General features: G+C 42.1%; 1 protein-coding gene and 1 long non-coding RNA gene across 3 annotated transcripts in view; one reads left to right on the forward strand and one right to left on the reverse strand.

Annotated features, from left to right (window-relative positions):
- LOC117439784 (uncharacterized) overlaps window positions 1–335 on the forward strand; it is a 2,076-nt gene extending 1,741 nt beyond the window's left edge. The window contains exon 3 of the long non-coding RNA XR_004551191.2: window positions 1–335. This exon is cut by the window's left edge and continues 467 nt beyond it. This is a non-coding gene — a long non-coding RNA (uncharacterized lncRNA).
- LOC117439783 (glutamate receptor ionotropic, kainate 2-like) overlaps window positions 1–18,965 on the reverse strand; it is a 56,475-nt gene that overhangs the window by 26,069 nt on the left and 11,441 nt on the right. Inside the window, exons 2-6 of one of the 2 annotated variants that reach the window (XM_034075858.1) lie at window positions 13,927–14,094; window positions 12,886–13,143; window positions 10,296–10,477; window positions 8,625–8,678; window positions 7,051–7,224 (exon numbers count right to left, since the gene is read on the reverse strand). In XM_034075858.1, coding sequence (XP_033931749.1) covers window positions 7,051–7,224; window positions 8,625–8,678; window positions 10,296–10,477; window positions 12,886–13,143; window positions 13,927–14,094 — 836 coding nt within the window. Of the gene's footprint in view, window positions 1–7,050; window positions 7,225–8,624; window positions 8,679–10,295; window positions 10,478–12,879; window positions 13,144–13,926; window positions 14,095–18,965 lie in introns of both variants that reach the window. The other variant, XM_034075857.1, reaches the window with a different exon arrangement.

An 18,965-nucleotide genomic window follows, 5' to 3' on the forward strand; every position in this document is an offset into this window, starting at 1 on the left:
TGAAGGCAAACAATGTGTAGACATAGCTAAATGGGAAAAGCAGTTCAAACACGCACAGACTGCTCAAGCTGGCGATAGTCCCTCTTCTGTTTGTTCCAAACAAACCCCTCATGCTGCTGCCAGAAACACTTCCTGCACACCAGATGTCTCCCTATACAATTCTTTCTAATTGTGGGTGAAAGCTAAAGTATAAAGGAGAATATATAAATTAGAAAAAAAAACGTTTTATCCTGATGATACCCTGTTATTTCTCCTGTGTTGTAATACATGTGTTGTTCTAATTAACCCTTTATTAGCTGTGTGTCATTGGCTCCCGAGTCGTAACCTAGAGGAGATAGGCCCAAATATCATCTGATTGAGAGTACACTGTAAATTCATAAATGGTTAAGTATACAGTGTTACACTTTTAGAAATGATTATTTCCAAAGTCTAATCCAAAGGGGTGGCCCATCTGACTGGCAGATCTAGACTGCTATCCCTTGAGATGAATCCTTTAAATGTCCCAGATTGATATAATGAGAAACGGCAAATTAGAAACATTAAATAAGATAAGTACCTCATTATTTCTTTAAGTTAAAAAAAGGTTGTGAAGGCTCCAAGCTGTAGTTCAGAGCCTTCAGGTAGCAGCGTGCTGTCAGCAGCATTGTCTCTTCAGAGTCCTGCCTAATTAGCACCTCGCTGCCTAACCTACATCTGATCAAGTGGCTGTTTAACACGATGGCCTTTCCTCGTCTTTAATCAGCCTCCAGCTACGTCTAGATAAAGTAGGTGAACATTACACTTAATCAGCTGGATACACTTTCCAAAATGTCAAAAAGCTTTTAAAATTCAAAGGATGTTCTTAAATGTTAAGCTAAATCAAGGTAAAAAAGGAAATACATCCCTCTGAGTTCCACCTCCATCTCACTCCCGCTGCCTGTTCTCGCTCACAAAAGGCTTCTATGGACCGAGGGAGCACTGGTGCTAATAATGTTGATGCTGTGCCAAGCCCAGCTGGTGGTGCCCGGCACAGGGCATCGAGTGTCTGCTCCCCACAGTTGCTGTCTTTAAAAAGGCTCTCTCCTCTGCCAACTGGGATCAGAGGGAGAGAGATCACATTGCTGCAATGGACGCAACCAACCTGTGAGCCTGTGTGCAGTGCCGTCTGTTAGCTCTGGATATCAGATGCAACATCAAAGCCTCATGCTTTTCATTAGGCTGCAAATGATGTGTGCTATCGCAGTGCTGGGAAGCATGTTGCAATTACAAGAAATAAGAAAGTGACCTCTACTATTTTACACTTTTTATAACATGGAACATTCATTTAAATTGATTCAATTTCCACATCTTCTCTTAAGCTTCTTAATAAACGGTCTCATACAATGATACCAATCTGTGATAATCTAGAATTATAGTGGATAATATCAGTCGTGTGATGCATGCATTGGGTTAATCAAATAGAATAGCTGAACTATATACTATGTGGATATTTAATGTGAGCACTGCTAATGCCCTGAACATTTTTTTTAAGATGCAGAGAGAAAACTCTCTTTAGAATACAAATGTATCACAAAATGCTTGATCTAATTCCAGTATACCTTATTTGTGCAGGGATTTGTATCAGGCATAATGACACAATGTATCCTCTATTTAATATCATTTTAAATTTGGCTCAACATACACCCCCTCATTTGGTTCCATGTTGCATGCATGCTCACATGGGAGAGGGGATCATGTGTCCGTATTCTCTTCCCATTGCAGGCAGCCATGTGCTGCTTACAAACCTGAGCCATGTCCCGACCAAATGGGAACTGAATCAGACATCCTACAGCACACGCATCTTCTACCCATACCGTATAGCTCGACTCAAGCATGTTCCTGTATCACGATTTCAGTGTGTGGGTGGCTCAGAGCTCTGTGTGTGTGTGTGTGTGTGTGTGTGTGTGTGTGTGTGTGTGTGTGTGTGTGTGTGTGTGTGTGTGTGTGTGTGTGTGTGTTAATGCAGCAAGGTATCTTTTCTCTCCCCCTCTCTCTTTGTCTCTGCCTGTCAGTCCGTCATACTCTCTGCAACCTCCCTCTTCCCTTCCTTTGTAGTATCCCTAATTTGTGGAAAAAGGATACAATTCTGACATTTTCTATAAACATCCTCTTTAAAAGACACTTGTATCAATAAACCATCTACAGGGTAAAAAGATATAATTTCGGTCTTCATTGATCTGGTGTTACTGCCTGTAAAGGATGGTGTGATTTAATAATACAGGTGCAAGAGTTCAGTTCATAATTACATCGACCAGCGAGGACAACAAACACCCCTCGAGTGAAGGAAGAGCAGACCGTGAGTGTGTTTACAGTTCAGCCCGTGAGTGTGTTTACAGTTCAGCGTGTGTGTGTGTTTACAGTTCAGCGTGTGTGTGTGTGTTTACAGTGCAGCTGAGAAGATTCATTGTGACATTTCTGTAATTAATTCTAATGCTTAAGTGCACTGAACCTGTGATCTCATGATGCCTTTATGTGAAATGCATACATGCATCTGATATTGTCTCAAGAAGGCGGTGGTGGGCGAAGTTGGCTTGGCAACTGGAAGGTCACCAGTTCAAGTCCCGAGAAGACCAAGTGCTACCGAGGTGTCCCTGAGCAAGGCACCGTTCCCCACACTGCTCCCCGGGCGCTGTTCAAAATGGCAGCACACTGCTCCTAACACTAGGACGGGTCAAATGCAGAGAAACAATTTCCCCACGAGGGATTAATAAAAGTCCATCTTATCTTATTTTATATGCCGGGGTCCGTTTCACAAAAGCTATTTTCTAGCTCTGCTCACGTGCATTTTGCAAACGGTCCCCTTCCACAAATGTAGATAAAAAACGTGCGAGGGAACTCAGATGCCCAGGCACGCATTGCAGGTATAAGGAGTTTGCTTTGATTAGTGAAATGTGTCGGAATTAACAGGAGAGCATATGATCTTAAGTTGCACATTTGGTGAGATGGGACTAGTCACATGCATGCATAATTTCCTGTCATTTCCTTATGCAAGGGTACGCATTTTGTATCCCTTGGGGAAAAGACAGACAGCCATTAATGAGTAAATAAGGAGGCGAGGTTATAAAACAAAGATGAAGAAACACTGGAGATAAACAGCTTTATATCATGGCAATCTTTAAAAAGAAATAGGTATGAAAATTATACAACATCCTAATCTTGATTGCCCAAATACACTGAACAAAAATATAAACGCAACATTTTTGTTTTTGCTCCCATTTTTCATGAGATGAACTCAAAGATCTAAAACATTTTCTATATACACAAAATAACCATTTCTCTCAAATATTGTTCACAAATCTGAAAAAGTCTGTGATAGTGAGCACTTCTCCTTTGCCGAGATAATCCATCCCACCTCACAGGTGTGGCATATCAAGATGCTGATTAGACAGCATGATTATTGCACAGGTGTGCCTTAGGCTGGCCACAATAAAAGGCCACTCTGAAACGTGCAGTTTTGCTTTATTGGGGGGGTCTGGGGGGGTCCGAAAACCAGTCAGTATCTGGTGTGAGGGGTAGGGTTAGGGTAATGTTGTGAATTGAGTGGCCCATGGTGGTGGTGGGGTTATGGTATGGGCAGGCGTATGTTATGGACGACGAACATAGGCCACTCGATTCACAACATTACCCTAACCCTAACCCTAATCCTACCCCTCACACCAGATACTGACTGGTTTTCGGACCCCCCCAGACCCCCCCAATAAAGCAAAACTGCACGTTTCAGAGTGGCCTTTTATTGTGGCCAGCCTAAGGCACACCTGTGCAATAATCATGCTGTCTAATCAGCATCTTGATATGCCACACCTGTGAGGTGGGATGGATTATCTCGGCAAAGGAGAAGTGCTCACTATCACAGATCTTTTCAGATTTGTGAACAATATTTGAGAGAAATGGTTATTTTGTGTATATATAAAATGTTTTAGATCTTTGAGTTCATCTCATGAAAAATGGGAGCAAAAACAAAAGTGTTGCATTTATATTTTTGTTCAGTGTACATATGTCTCTGTGTGTCTGTCATGATGTGTTTGTCACCACAACTAGCTGCACTTGAGTGCTACGTGCTGTCAAAGAGAGTTGTTATGACTGGACAGCTTTAATGGAAACATTGTTTTACTTTCTGTGTTGGGGACAAATGCTGCGTTGTAGATTTTCTTCTTTAAATCATTGTCATTAGCAATTATTTACTATACAGTATCCTGGGAAAATCTGCTGAGCATGCATGTTCTTGTGCTGATTTAAGTGAAGTGTTTTGCTCTAGGATATTTTAGAAATAGCTGCTGATGGAAAGGAAAGGAAAATGTTGCATTTGCGGATTTTCCTCACTGGTTTGTCAGTGTCTTTGCACGTCTGTTTTCTTTCCAATTAATTTAGTGTTATGCCAACAGGCTTTTTACAGCGTCCCATGCGAACTTGAGCTGCAGCCCCTTCACATTGTACATATTACCCAAACAACCGCACTCAGAGTCATTATTATGAGCTATTACACCAGAATTGCATTGGTGACACTGGAGAACATCCCACCCTCTGTTGTGGTAATTATAGCTCACTGAAATGTAGACATAAATGAAATGATGCAGATGTAGAACATAACTGGCCCTAAAGCCTCAGTGAGGCGTACAACTGGGAAACTGTTTTATTTTTCTTATTTCCCTCAATTAAATCCAAGTATATACTTAGATCAGTGAATGGGGATTTGAAAGAATGCAAATTACGATGGAGCATTAAAACCAAATATCCCATTAGCTTGGGGCTATAATTATACACAGATGGGACAAAATAAGAGAAATCTGCCTATCAATCTATCTAGCCATCTATCCATCTATCATTAAGCACAGTGTGTCTCTTACTGCTGTTAATCCAAATGTAGATTGAGGCTAACAATTTAAGCTCCAAATTACTTCAGGGATAACGCGGCGACGCAAACACATAATATCACACACACTTCACGTCCGAACACAAACGAGCCCCCTCTAATTAGCATTCCCTCTCTCAGTATGCTCGACGTCAGAGACACCTCGGACAAACCCCCGTTAGGAGGAAGGGGCCGGGTGTGTTTGTGGCTGCGAGCTAGCCGGGTCTCATTATGCATCCTTCCCTGAGATAACACTCGGCCTCACCCAGGGCTGTGAATGTCACTGTGATTATACACAACCTGAGCCTAACCGCCATTTTTCCTTTGCCACAATCTCACCTCCCCACATCCCCCCTCCTCTACGTCCACCTCCCATCTCAGTCAATCAATCCTTCGTGAAATCACAAGGTGACCTGGACAGCGTTGTCCTAGTAACCATTGCTACACAACTGTTGCCTGGTCACCGTGCACAAACAAGCCCGGCGCACAGCAAGGCTTCAGTGTTGCAGAGAATGAGAATAAGGTAGGAGAGAGGGGAGAAATTAAAGGCTGGAGGGAGGGTCGGGGGGGGGGGCTGGGAGGTCACACTCCGGCTTCTGCAGCCCACTTTCATTTAATGATACCCTTCAAGGTGGCTTCTCAGCCCAGAGCACCAATAAATAAATGTCAGGCAGATCTAACAAATGAAATAAACACATTCAAGTTGCAGATAATCCAACTATTATTCAGACTCATACAATAAATTTATAATGCAGGTACGGCTTTTCACAATCACCAGCAGACCTGTTTCTCCATTAAGCCTTTATTATACCATTAACATGACGTGTTTTTATATTCATGCTTCCGTTTCTCCAATGACGCTTTATTAGGAATCCTCTTAGGGCGAAACACTCTAAAGAATAAAGTACATCCGAGCCGGGATTTATAAAAAGAACACTCTAATGAAGTACTTTATCAAGCCTGCGTGAGCCTTCGGAAGCATTTTTCATTATTTAACGGTGAATTCTAGTCCAGTGAGATATGTCAATATGTAGCATAGGATCTGACAAAATGATTCATGCAATGCTAATTAATCAATTCAACGTTCTCTACTCATATCCATTAATTTCCGGCGGAGGAAAAAAATTAATTAAGGGGTTTTAACCTCTCTGTGCGGTGCATTAATCTTTCTGCATGCATACTGCACCGCTTGTTTTTGCACATTCGGGAAAAAGGATACACATACTACTATTTGTCGACACATATGGCTGCTTGTACTGTATTGTTCCTCCATACCAAACGGCTGGCCTTAATTAGAAACTAAAAGAAAAAACACATTGATTCCTACTGTGTGTTTTCATTTCATCGTAAGTGTGAATTACTGCTGTGACTGATATTTGAAGAGGCACCACTGTGCTTAAGTCTTTGATGAAAGGACATGTCTTTCATTACACAGATTTCTGATGCCAGATCCTACAGCTGGCAAGAAGAAAAAAGGCTGACTGAAAGCGGGGGGAAAAAATATGTTTTCCGGCAAGGAAGACTTTGTGAGGGAGGTGCAGTAAATCCACTGTTTTCAACAACACCCACACCCAGGCAGGGACCTTGAATGTCCATGAAGAGCTCCATTCCCTTTTTCACTTTCAAATCACCTTATCCTAGGATTTTTTGGATGCCATCCTAAAAACCAAGGCCATAATTTCCATCCAATTTGGTCCCTCTCTCTGCATGAACACTGACAGATTGTCATATTCTGGCCACGCTCCCAGAGGAGAGCTGTGAGAGGCAGGAGGGCAGATAAACGGCTATTACTATTCACACTGCCTCATTACTGAGCATTTAGACCTAGGGGCAGAGGGCGTTGATGCTGCCACCATGCCCCCCCGTGCCCCCCCGGGAGCTCTGCACCATGGAACCTGTGATTGACAGTAGGCGCTAATTTATTCTCTTCAAAAACAGCATAATTCAAAACCTTTTTTTTTCTAATGAACAGTCACCTTGCATTGTGAAGATCATTTTTTGTATTCACTGAAGTGGCTGTAGCATAAACCCCCGCCCCCCAAAGGTGCCATTGCGTTACATATGGCTTCAGATTGATTTGGTCAATTGGACATGAAGGAATGGAGTGCAGCTATGAGCATGTTTTCTGCAAACACAGCATAACATTTGCATTACGTAAGCAGCATAAAAAGGTTTGAGCCTACCGTCATGAATCCATCCAGCAGGCCTGAGTCGGGTTTGGGGGGGGCTTGTAGCCGCTCCATTGACCACTTCTCGATGATGGACGACACCTGAGAGTTTTCTGTGTTGAGGATGCGGAACCCGGTCATGTTGACTCCACTAAAACGATACGGCTCCATGTCGAGGGCAAAAAGGTCCTGGATACATGAAGATGAAAATCTAGATGTGTTCAAGCTGCCAACAATAATTAATTCCTCAACTTTTCCTGCACTGAATAATAATCTTGTCTGTCCTCAATAATTAAGAGCAGCCATTTGAGTTGCCGCTTTAGCAAGAAGGAGCAGAAGAGTGCAGTTGAAGGTATTTCAAGAGCTTTATTATCTCATGCTGAGGCAGCAGCCTTGATGAAGGAAAGGCTTTCAAGGTTACAGGCCGGCTTTTGGTGGACTGCCATCTATCATGTGGAAGGGAAAGGACAACCCAATCGTCCTGCATACAGCATGTCTGGCATCTCACCAGGCAGATGTCTTTGGGATGAGACAACACAGTTGACCAGTTGAGAGAGCAACAGCAGGTGATGAACGCACAATGGCCGTGCCACGGTCAATGTTTGCTGTCCTTTTCCGAAACCAGCATGGATGGCTCGGTCCCAGCATACAGCAGGTTTGGCCGGCATAGTGGCCTCTAACCGGCCAAGCACTGGCTGATGTTAAAGTAGGCATGTTTCTACCCGACAAGCAGCAGCATGCCACTGACAGAAGCCTATAATCACTATTCTCTTTTCTTTCTCAATGACATACCTGCTTTCACTCACTCCCCTTTCATCTAGCCAGGTTCGTCCGTGGCTGCACAAGAGATAGTTACAGGCCCTGTGCACAGTCAAATGTCTTTTTCAGGTCAGCTTTCTCCAACCTTTCCTTCAGACTTTCCAATTCTGCGCCAAACAACACAGCGTGAAGTGTGTTTGTTAGCTGTAATGGACCAAATGGGTGCCAGTCATCTGCTCAGGGCTATTATCCTAGCTCTCAGTCTTCTGTTCTCTGGGCTCTGCGAATATTCGCTGCTGTTCATCTGCAGTGTAGCAAGCAATCTTTGTAGTGGCTAGATCAAAGAACTTGGGAGAACTTCAATAGCGCTGCCAGAGTCAGAATAAAATATATCCAACTGCTTGTGTTTCCTACTTTCAGGTTTGTGGACAGCCGCATGGGGTGAAAAGGTGCTGTATTCAGGAAATAAACTTGAGGTAAACTTTCACAACTTCAATATGCGAAGAGTATACTTGTAATCAACTACAATGAGAGAGCTCAAGGCCGTCTATTATCACAAATGCAGGGTGTAGTTCAGGTCCACAAGGCTTCACAGAACAAATTAAAGCGTTTTTTAATTTGACGCCCTACTGGGTGAGTCATATTTAATTTGATTCTCAGAGAAGAAGAATAAACTGCTTTGAGACACCTGGATGTAATTTCGCTGAAGCAGTGCAAGACGCCTAGGAAAAGTACCGTTTTTTTAAGTAAATAATGCTCTGCAAAAAAAACGACATATCCTATATAATAGCAATTTGTCAACATAAAAGCAGAAGTGGCAGCGTACTCACCAGGGTAGTGAAAATATAATGGTAGTACTCTGTCATCATACCCATGGCCAGGGCCTACAGGGAGAAAATAACATTGGGTAGTAAATACAAATGTAAAGATTAATGCCCAAATTCATTTAAATGTAATTCTTTATCAAGCTTTTATTTAACCTGTATAGTCTGACATCCTTAAATGGTGGGATTGGTAATTGATATAAGTAGAATCATTATTACACTGTATAACCATAACGAATACAATAAAACATAGACATACACTCTACCTTTAAAACAATGGTAGGAAACGTGTTGGAGAAGGAACTGAGTTGAGCTGCTGACATGCAGTTCATGGTTTCCTCTGCCTAGTATTCACCATCAATAAATAATCATTCTTGTTGCTTGCCGTAGACACACAGCTGTATAGAGAATTCAAGCAGTGCAATATGCTGCAGAGAAGACTTCTGCTCAGTAAAAGAACTATTCTCAGAAATAACGCGCCTCTGTAAAATGAATTTAACATGCCTGTGAGCAGAGTTAGATTTTCTAATTAAAAAACCTTTATTGTGCAGCGAAGATCTTCCATTATGGAGGGACAGTTGGAGAGATCTAATATTCTATTAAAGATGGAGCAGAAAGTAGGTATCCAAATAATTTGCTTCAGTGCTTTCAGAGAGAATGAGCAATAAAGGGGAACAAATACTGTATTGGCTTATTATTGTAGTGCTTATACAAAATGAATTAACTATGAGTCTATGTATTTAGTGCTATGTTTTCACAAGGAGAAAACCTAACATTTAACTATTATTATTTGATAACTGAATGCATTTTACAAATGATTTCAACCATCCTATTAATACATGTAGCAGACTGGTTCATATCCTTATCTGACATTTCGGTGTAAATATTGAACATAAAGGTCAATTGGATGGGGTACACAATACTAAATGCATAATAAAGACATTGTGAAATAAACAATTATATTAATTAAATGTGTAAAATAAAGACTTTTAATCTTGAATATTGAAACAATAGTATATTAATAGTATATGTTATTCCTTCAGTTTGGTAACAACATTGGGAATCATTTTTATTTAATTATAGACGATTTCAAAAGGTGTTTTTATTTCATATTGGATTTTTTTTTTCAATTACACTCCATGTCACCTTTTATCTCAAACTGTCATCTTTCATGCCGATGGAGTTGTCAATAGTCACCTCCCTCTCACCTTTAAGTGGATTACCTTCTTCAATATCACATTGGAAATGGTGTTGCTCCAGAGGTGCTAAATGGTTAGATCTGGAATCGGGGTTTTGAGCTGGAGGCATGTGATTGGTTGATAGGTAAGAGGGTGGTATCATAAAGAGTGGCAATAGTAAAGGAGACATCGTGAATTTAGAAATGACTTTTGAATGAAACCTTATTAAACTCTGTTATTATTGGAATTAGAACAATTAAGTGGCTGTTTATGATAATGAGTTGACTTTTAATAATTTTCAAACTCACTTGGTATATATATATTTTTTTAAATATTGAAATATTCGTGTTCCATTTATATATTTTACACACTTTATCAAAAATAACTATAATGGATTAATCCAACACCTATCTCTCTGGAGCTCCATAGATAGTGCCTCCGGTTTAGTATTTACAAGGAATGTATTACCCTATCGTGGCTCAATACCCAAGGTTCATACCTGTTTTAGAATCCAGGCAGCCATCTCATGTCCACAATCAAAGATGACATGGAACTCCTTTGCCTTCTTCATCTCCTTCAGAAGTGGCTTGGCATCCTTGGTCTCGGTGGGCAGCTGTCGGATCTTCAAACGAATGTTGTATCGTGACGGTGCCTTGATCAGCTCCTGCAGTCGAATAAGACCTGCAGACAAAGAGGACACATATAGCGTGAACAAATGCATTTTAAAGACGCAGCTTCAATGTGTTTGATCTGCTGCCATTTTGAAGTATCTCCGATGCTGAGGAGGCCACAATAAACAACTGGATTCAGGTTTTCTCAGCAGAAAAAGGCTCATATGCATGCCTTCAGTCTATTGATCCTCCCACTCAAGCTTGGCAGGCAAACAGACTGCTACAGACCTATCAAGAGAATTTAACACCAACCCAGCACTCTTTTTATAACAAAACAGAAAAATGCAAAGAACCACAATCTGCACCCTCCTACAGAGACTTCCAATCCCACAGAAGCCTCCCAAATGCTGATTCGCTCTCGTCCTCCGCGATACCTAGAGCAGCATGGAATAGGTTCATTTTTATCCTGATGGAAAGCTGCTGTCAATCGTGCCTCTCCACTCTCTCTCACACACACACTTCAGATGTGCTCTGATGAGAGGGCCTTTGTTTGCCCAGCTTGTACTTGCCCGTAGGGAGCCCGGCGCCTCCATCACATATTGAGCTACAATCTTCACCTTTCATTTCTCGGCCACACGTTCAGGTAGAAAGCTCTCCGGGAGATACTGCGATGAGATTACAATGAGTTTCTCCCTCAGTAAAGAACTCCAGAGTGCTGGGATGAAAGAGGCTGGATTGATGGGAGAGATGATTACTTGTCATGGGTAGAAAAATGGATTGAGCAAAGAGGATAGTTTGAGAGGGGACTAGAGAGAGATAGGATTGTTTTTTCTTTCTTTCTCGTGGAACCACTTAAAGATAGCTCAGCCTATTTTTTATTTTGAAATGAAGTGTTGTGTGAGCAGTTTAATGGTCTTACTGTGAGTGGGGCTGGGTCTCCCTGAGGCATATACAAAGATTGGTGTGAAATAGGAACATGCAGGTCTTGTTGTGAATAGTCCCATTGTAGGGAGGAATACTGAAACACCTAGAGCTTTCCTCGGGTAATCCCAATAGATCCCTTCTCAAGGGCATGTCCGCATCTCCCTGTTTTTGTTCGTACCGACACTTTGGGAGGTGTTAAGCAAGAAAAAAGAAATCTGTCAAGGGAGCTCAACGTTTGGGAAACACTGTCAGGGTAGATGTTTGTGGGCTCTGGCTAATGCCTTCAGACTTTCCCTCTGGATCTTCTAGCGGCTGTGTGTGAATATTTTATCTCCTCCGATAGTTTTTCCTGCCAGCCGTCAGATAGGCTCCAATCAGCAGAGCGGGGCCCTGGAGCATGAAGCTGTGTGATTACAGCCTGGGACCAGGTGGAAGCGGAGGGGGGGGGGGAAGCTACGCGGCTATGCAGCTGTCACACTTTTCAGGGCGTCAGGTGCGTTATAGCAGAAATGCTCCACAGAGGATACCCACGCCGCTCCTCTCTGACAGAGAAAGAGGCGAGAGGTCACCCCTGACATTTCACTGGGGCAGTTTGTTGGAGAATCAGGGTGTTAATGTGCGGAGCTCCAAGGCAGGAAGTAGGTCAAGGTGATGAGTCAGAATAATGTGGCAAGTGAGACGAGTCATTGGGAGACAGTCCGAGGTTAGCGTACGGGCACTAGCATGCTGAAGGAATGGTTGTTTCCTGAAATCTGATGGAGAAGGCAACAAGTACTAGTGAGAGGAAGAGAAACGGTCATTTAGATTTCTATTCAGTGGCAACATTTAGGATGTCAACTATACAATAACCATTTGCTCTGAGTAGGAAGTGAATTCATTATGCAACCTGTCTAAAAATGTAAGCCCCCTTTCAACTCTGTCTAATTTACCTACATTAAGCCGTCAACCACATCATGCCAAATAGCTCATAAATTGCGAATGAGCATTAGAATATTGTTATCTTCTCTGGAGCGATTACACTTCGCCTCGTAAAGATATCACCGCACTCCGGCAAAAATATGACACGTCTTTTAAAATGCATATTATGAGCCACTCCACAAAGTCAGAGGATAGACGAAATGACTCAGACACAAATTGTAATCGTCACCCTCAGAGATCAAGTGTCTGTGCATGTTATTAACGTCTGTTGTCAGCGCTGCCATACTGCAATCCTGCTTTGCATTAATCTGAAGGGACACTGGGTCATTCTGGGAAATGTGGTCTCTTTTTTTCAATGTTGCTGCTCACTCTCCTGGTGACTGACATGGGCAGCACCTGCAGGACTGAGGCAGAACAGTAAGCTATTGATTTCTGAATTAACTTGACAGGTTACAAAGCACTCAGTGAACTCTGAGCAGCAGTGCAGCTTTTTTTAGCTCACCTTGTACCTCTTGTTTTTTTCTGGACATTTCAAGGGCCAAAGGATCCAGGTTTTAAAAAAAAAAACGGACACACTTGGAATGCAAAACAGAAGCACTACAGAAGGAGGAAGACAGACACCGACTGTACCTGTACCTGTGCTGTCGTCGTACACCACGGTGACGGTTTTCCACTTGAAGAAGTGCACCAGGTCGAGGATGGCTCTGCTGAGGGACGAGAAGTCGGGGTACAGGCTGACATAGTACGAGTCCCGGTTGTCTGAGATTTGATGCTTCCACTTGGTCTGGACGTGGGGCACTCCCAAAGCATTGCAGATGGATTGGACTGCGTTGGCAGAGGAGCTGTGTGAGGGGCCAAAAATGGCCGCCACACCGAGGGAAAGCTGATCACATGCTGGAAAGAGAACAAGCAGAAAAAGCAGCAAGTTAGCTTAGTGTTTATGTTGGGCTTTTCATTTTCACTGTCACATGTCACCTCAAACAATCAGAACAGATGCTTCATAATGGTCTCTACCCAAGGGAGACAGGACCGTTATGTTTGCAAGGACAGCATATGGGTGATGCGATACACAGTTATGTGGTTTCAAACTGTTTGTAATGTGCCAAAAACATTACTGTGTCAGCAAAGGCAGAATGGAAGAAGACACGGATAACATTAATATTACAAGGCAATAGATATCAAAGATCTTTGTAAATGTGAAATTCTATTTTATCAATTTATTGTCAATCCGTTTTGGAAATGCAATGCTCAGATGGTGTCAGAGTACAGTGATTCCAGTACAGTGAATCCCTTTCAGACCTCAATACAATTGTGGACAGTAAATAGAGTCGGATTTCAAACACGGCAAATAATTGTCTAAATTGATTATTGTGTTTGTCTCCAGTCTTTGGTAGTTAATGTTCACCCCACATAATCTGTCAGCTATTACAGAATACTGTCAATAGCAAACATTTAATTATTCATTTACAGAAAGATGTTGTAACCCAGTTTTATTAAGACATTTTGTAATTTCCATTGCTTACATTCCATACATTTCTTAAATGCATTGGAGCCATATGAAAAGTCTTTCTACATTGATGCAACTAAAAAATCTAGACCAATAAATCCATGTCATAGAAACATACAGTAGCACTCATAATGAGGCTTTTTAAAATGTCCTCGTATCTCCAGACTTACCTTTCCTGGAGGCCTCAAAGCTGTCGAAGATGTTTATTCTCTGTATGTCATAGGTCAGCGTGGTGTTGGGGAGCAAGGTGCGGTTCCTGTTGATTGTGTTCAAGGCAAATTTAAAGGCTAATTCCTCTGCTCCGGAAGGGCCGCTCTCAGTGGATTCAAATATTCCTCCTAAGAAAGAAAAATAGAGAAAAATGTGGTTAAGAAAAAAATAAACAGCTCAGAAAATGACCTTTGAATTGCCATTCATTCTCTTAAAATCACAATAAATTCCTCAGCACAAATGACATTCAACTAAATGATCGATATGTTGCAGTCAATAACAGCTCAAGCTGTGTGGCACTTTTTTTCTTCAAAGGAGCTATTGTTGAACGCTTTACACGGCTCAGTCTGACGCTCATATGAAACTGATTTACAGTGCCGATTAGGCGTTTCGATCGCAGATGATTTGCATTCTGTAGCAATTGTCGGTGTAATTATAGGCAATTAGTTACATCGGGGGGGGAGTTCAGGGGTGAGTGCCCTGCTTTAACTCCCTCGCTCAGCCTTGACAGAAAGGTTCACTCTTCCACGTTGTCCCATTGATTTCAGCAACTCTCAAATGAGAGAACAAAGACAAGCGATAGCAGATTGAGCGGAGAAATAAGGGCAACAAGACAAAAAGGTATCGGAAAGGAGAAAGAGAGCCATGGGAGGAATCTGTAAGATATGTATAGAGGTATAGAAAGAGAGACAGGAACAGAAACGTTGACACGGAGAAAGGAAAAGGCAAATCAACGCAGGAATAAAGATAAAACATCAGGAAGCTTTTAATTACCCTCATTAAAAACAAGTCGTCTCAGAAGTTCGAATGATTATCTCTGCATCATACTTGTCTGCTACTTTGGTTGATTGTTAATGGGAGGGCCTCCTGAAGGGAGGATCATGCCGGGACCGCCCTGAGATATCTTGTTACCTTTTGGATATATGTGAGTCGCAACGCTTACTAATTATCAAAGTCAAAGCCTCTAAAAAAATGAATTAAAAAACGACTTCACAGCGCTGCACAGATAATATAATTACTAATGCAGAGTATGTTGTTGTCAACAATAATAGCTCCATTCAATTGTTTCAATTTTAAGACCATTAAAGTTTCTGATTGTCCATCTACGTCCACCGAGGCAATTATATAATTTGTTATTATGTCGAGACATAATTTACCTGCATTTATTTGCCGGTCGCCAAAAATGCATATTGCAGTTACAATTAAATATACATAGTATGACTTTTATTTAATTGAACTATTCACTTCTTACACTGCACTGTGACTTTTATTCATGTACCTCTGTTATTGATGTTTTATTATCTTTACTTTTTAATGTTTCTAATGTGTTTTATGCTCTTAATGTCTTTCATTGTTGTAAAGCACTTTGAATTGCCTTGTGTTGAAAAGTGCTATATAAATAAACTTGCCTTGCCTTTTATAAAACACATGTTTCTCATTGGATTCTTCTACAAGCTGGATCATACTTCATTTCAACTATAAATGGGGTCATTGAGAATGATAAGGTCATTTCTACACATTCATCATTAGAAAGAGCTGAAGCTATGTTGTGGGTGGTGCAGTATGCCAGAGTGTGTACTATTACATTTTCAAAGAGAATATGTATATGCCAAACAGCGGAGACAGCTGTAGACTCGAGCAACTACTTTCAACTTTCCAAATAAGCATAATACAAAAAAGGGCAAACCCACATTACGAGAGCTGGTACACCTTTGAGGATGGACTAAATCCTGAGAAAGCTTTGCAGAAATCAAACTTAAAAGAGAATGGATGAGGGGAGGAAAGATGAAAGGGGGTTGTGAAAGCAGCTCCGAGCAGAGTTCAGCGGTCCATCTCCCATCCTCTCGGAGGACAGGGAGTCGGTTTGACCAAATCCGAACTGAAAAAAGTTGAAAGCCTGTTTATCGATTACAGAGAGCGAGGGAAAAGTAAGTCTGAAAGCAAAGAAGACAGAAAGAGTGGAGAAAGAGTGAGAGCTGTACAGAAACAGACAGCAGCTATTAATAGCGGTTGGCAATGACAGGGGGTGATAGAGGAGGACTGCAGTAGGAAAAAAAGACGTCATTAAGTTGAGCTTTATCACTGTCACCACAGCACACCCATACTTTGTGCTTCTTTACTTTATGTTGGAGCTCATCTTATATATATATATATAGTCCAGTACAAAAATGAAAGGTGAAATTAGACTGAGAGAGACGTATGTCGCAGCGGGAGTTGAAAGTAAATCTATAAACGCACGTTCGTAGATGTTTTGTGCGCCATTGAGTGAAAATAATTAGGTTTTCATGTGTGAGTCCTCCTGATTATGCGATGTGAACATGCTGCTATCCATGGCATTTCATCCGTCTGAAACTTCACATTAATCTGCAAAAGAATGAATAACCGAGAATCACCATTAAAGATGATTGGAATCATGTCAGTCCGACCCGAAAGATAATGATTACCCTTTTGCCTCGAGGGAGCAGACTGCCATCAGCCTGCTCATCAGGTTTGTAAAATGAGCATAAGGGTATTAAGTTATGCTCATAATTTCTTTGGCACACTGTATGGAGTGGAGGGGCTAGTTTAAAGGGGCCTATTATGCTGATGTTCAGGGTTATATTTGTACTTTGCTCCTCTCCTGTGATCTGTCTCCATGCTTTAACGTTCAAGAAGCTTCTCATACTGCCTGATACTATAGCTCCTCTTTTCACCCTCTGTCTGAAACCAGAGCCCAGTCTGCTCTGATTGGTTAGCTGGCTGGCTTTGTTGTGATTGGTCAACCACTCAGAGATGTCCCGCCCCAATATCTATCACGTACAATGTGTTTTGGAGCGCCAATAGAAGCGTGAGTGTTACAAAGTGATGTCATTATGTTATGGAAGTGAACATAGGAGTCCAATGGAGGCATTTTCGTCGGGGGGGGTCGGGGTAGTGTGTGGGAGGAAAAACTCCTTCAGAGGGTGCTTTAGGATTTTATTCTTTGCAGACCATTTGCTTGCACAAAAACGTATGTAAGACACTACAGGAAGGGGAAATACCCAAAAATGATTTTAAACTAATCACATTCCTTTGAGAACACTGAACAGGGACATTACATTGAGTCCAACAAAATATTCACAATGTATTTCCAAGGAGATTCCAAGCATTACATTACAGAAAACTAGGCTCTGATAGGATGAGAATGCATCTCCAGTATCGTTTGCACTGAATAATAAAACCCAATTGAGATTTCTTTCCGAAACTAGATTTTGGAAAGTACGTGCACACACTTTTATTGGGTGTTGCGTGTATTTATTGCTATTATCATCTCATCCATCCTCCACTCAATACTCGGTGTTGTGGTCCGTCTGCAGGTGTGTGAGTTACAGCTGAGATAATCAGTGTGTGTGTGTGTATGTGGGTGTGTGTGTGTGTGTGTTTGTGAATTATAGTGGTCGTTGGGAATGGTGTGAATTATAGTGCAAATGAAAGCTCTGAGTGAGTTATGAGTTGGATAATCACCCTGACGAGAAAACAGTCCTGCCGCTGATCTGAGTGCCTCTGTCTCTCGGTGTGTGTGTGTGTGTGTGTGTGTGTGTGTGTGTGTGTGTGTGTGTGTGTGTGTGTGTGTGTGTGTGTGTGTGTGTGTGTGTGTGTGTGTGTGTGTGTGTGTGTGTGTGTGTGTGTGTGTGTGTGTGTGTGTGTGTGTGTGTGTGTGTGTGTGTGAGTGAGAAAGCTTGAACAGAAAGTGGAAATGAAAAGATGGGGGTGTTAGTGTGAGTGTGTGTGTGTGTGTGTGTGTGTGTGTGTGTGTGTGTGTGTGTGTGTGTGTGTGTGTGTGTGTGTGTGTGTGTGTGTGTGTGTGTGTGTGTGAGTGAGTGAGTGAGAAAGCTTGAACAGAAAGTGGAAATGAAAAGACGGGGGTGTTAGTGTGAGTGTGTGTGTGGGGGGGGGGGGGAGATTTGACTCCCTTTTAATATTTGTTCTCAGTTAACCGAGCACATTTTGCATCGATCACTGTAAAGTAACTTTGTCATTGTGCTTTATTTCTGATAGAAATTCACTCCATTTAAAATGAGTTTCTGTTTATAGAAATCATTCATACATTACAAACAAGAGCAATGAAGAAAAAACCTTGAGAATTGTTGCAGCGGTGACCTGTGATTTGTATTACTTTTGGTAAATATATATTATACATGCTGCTCTGAAAGATGGAAACTGACAGGATATTTCCGTCTCTTTGATTCGTCGCTGTGATTACTAGCAGGGTGAGTGTATACTACTACTCAAAGAAAGGGCTTGCTTACTAAACCATGAATGAAAACACAATTGGCCCCCTCTACTCAAGGATGCTCTTGTATGCCGGGAGATGGGAGTCAGATAAGTTGCCATGGAGACGCATGCATCTATGCTATGGCTGAGAGGCATCGGCCGTTTTGGAGACTGAGCAGCTGATTTGTTGAGGAAGGGCGTTGTGATGGTGCGGACGGCCTGTCTCTATGACTAATGACCAGCAGCTGCCGGGATAGTGGTGAGCTGTAGAGTGGGTGCCATGGCAACCAGCGAGCAAACCATGTCACGGTGCAATTGGCCCAGGTATGAAGGGAAGATAGTCTTTAATACCTCCACCCACCACACCCAGGACCCCTGGCCTGCTTCTACTTCCCGCCGTCATTCAGCCGGGGAGCAGAGGTGCTCGGAGCCAATGGGTAGGAGGCAAAAGTGATGGAAACACTCCGTAAATATCCCTGAGATTCCCCAAAGGGAACGCTCCCTGACATGTTTGGCGGTGAATGGGACATGATGCATGAAGGCCTGCAGAGAGGCGCCGCCCCTGGTCATTAATCTGAAGATCCCCCTGTGGTAGACTGACCTTCCAGTGTTGCACAAGGGCCAATTTCTCTATCTAATACCGTCTGCTCACCATTGCTTCAGTAGTGATAAGAGCAGATACAATCTCACAAAGCAAGATAAGGGAAGCAGTGAACTTGATATATTTTTTTCTAAGAATATACTTAATGAAAAGTTAAAAAAGAGA

The sequence above is a fragment of the Pseudochaenichthys georgianus genome, chromosome 24 (assembly GCF_902827115.2).
Source record: "Pseudochaenichthys georgianus chromosome 24, fPseGeo1.2, whole genome shotgun sequence".
Lineage (NCBI taxonomy): Eukaryota > Metazoa > Chordata > Actinopteri > Perciformes > Channichthyidae > Pseudochaenichthys > Pseudochaenichthys georgianus.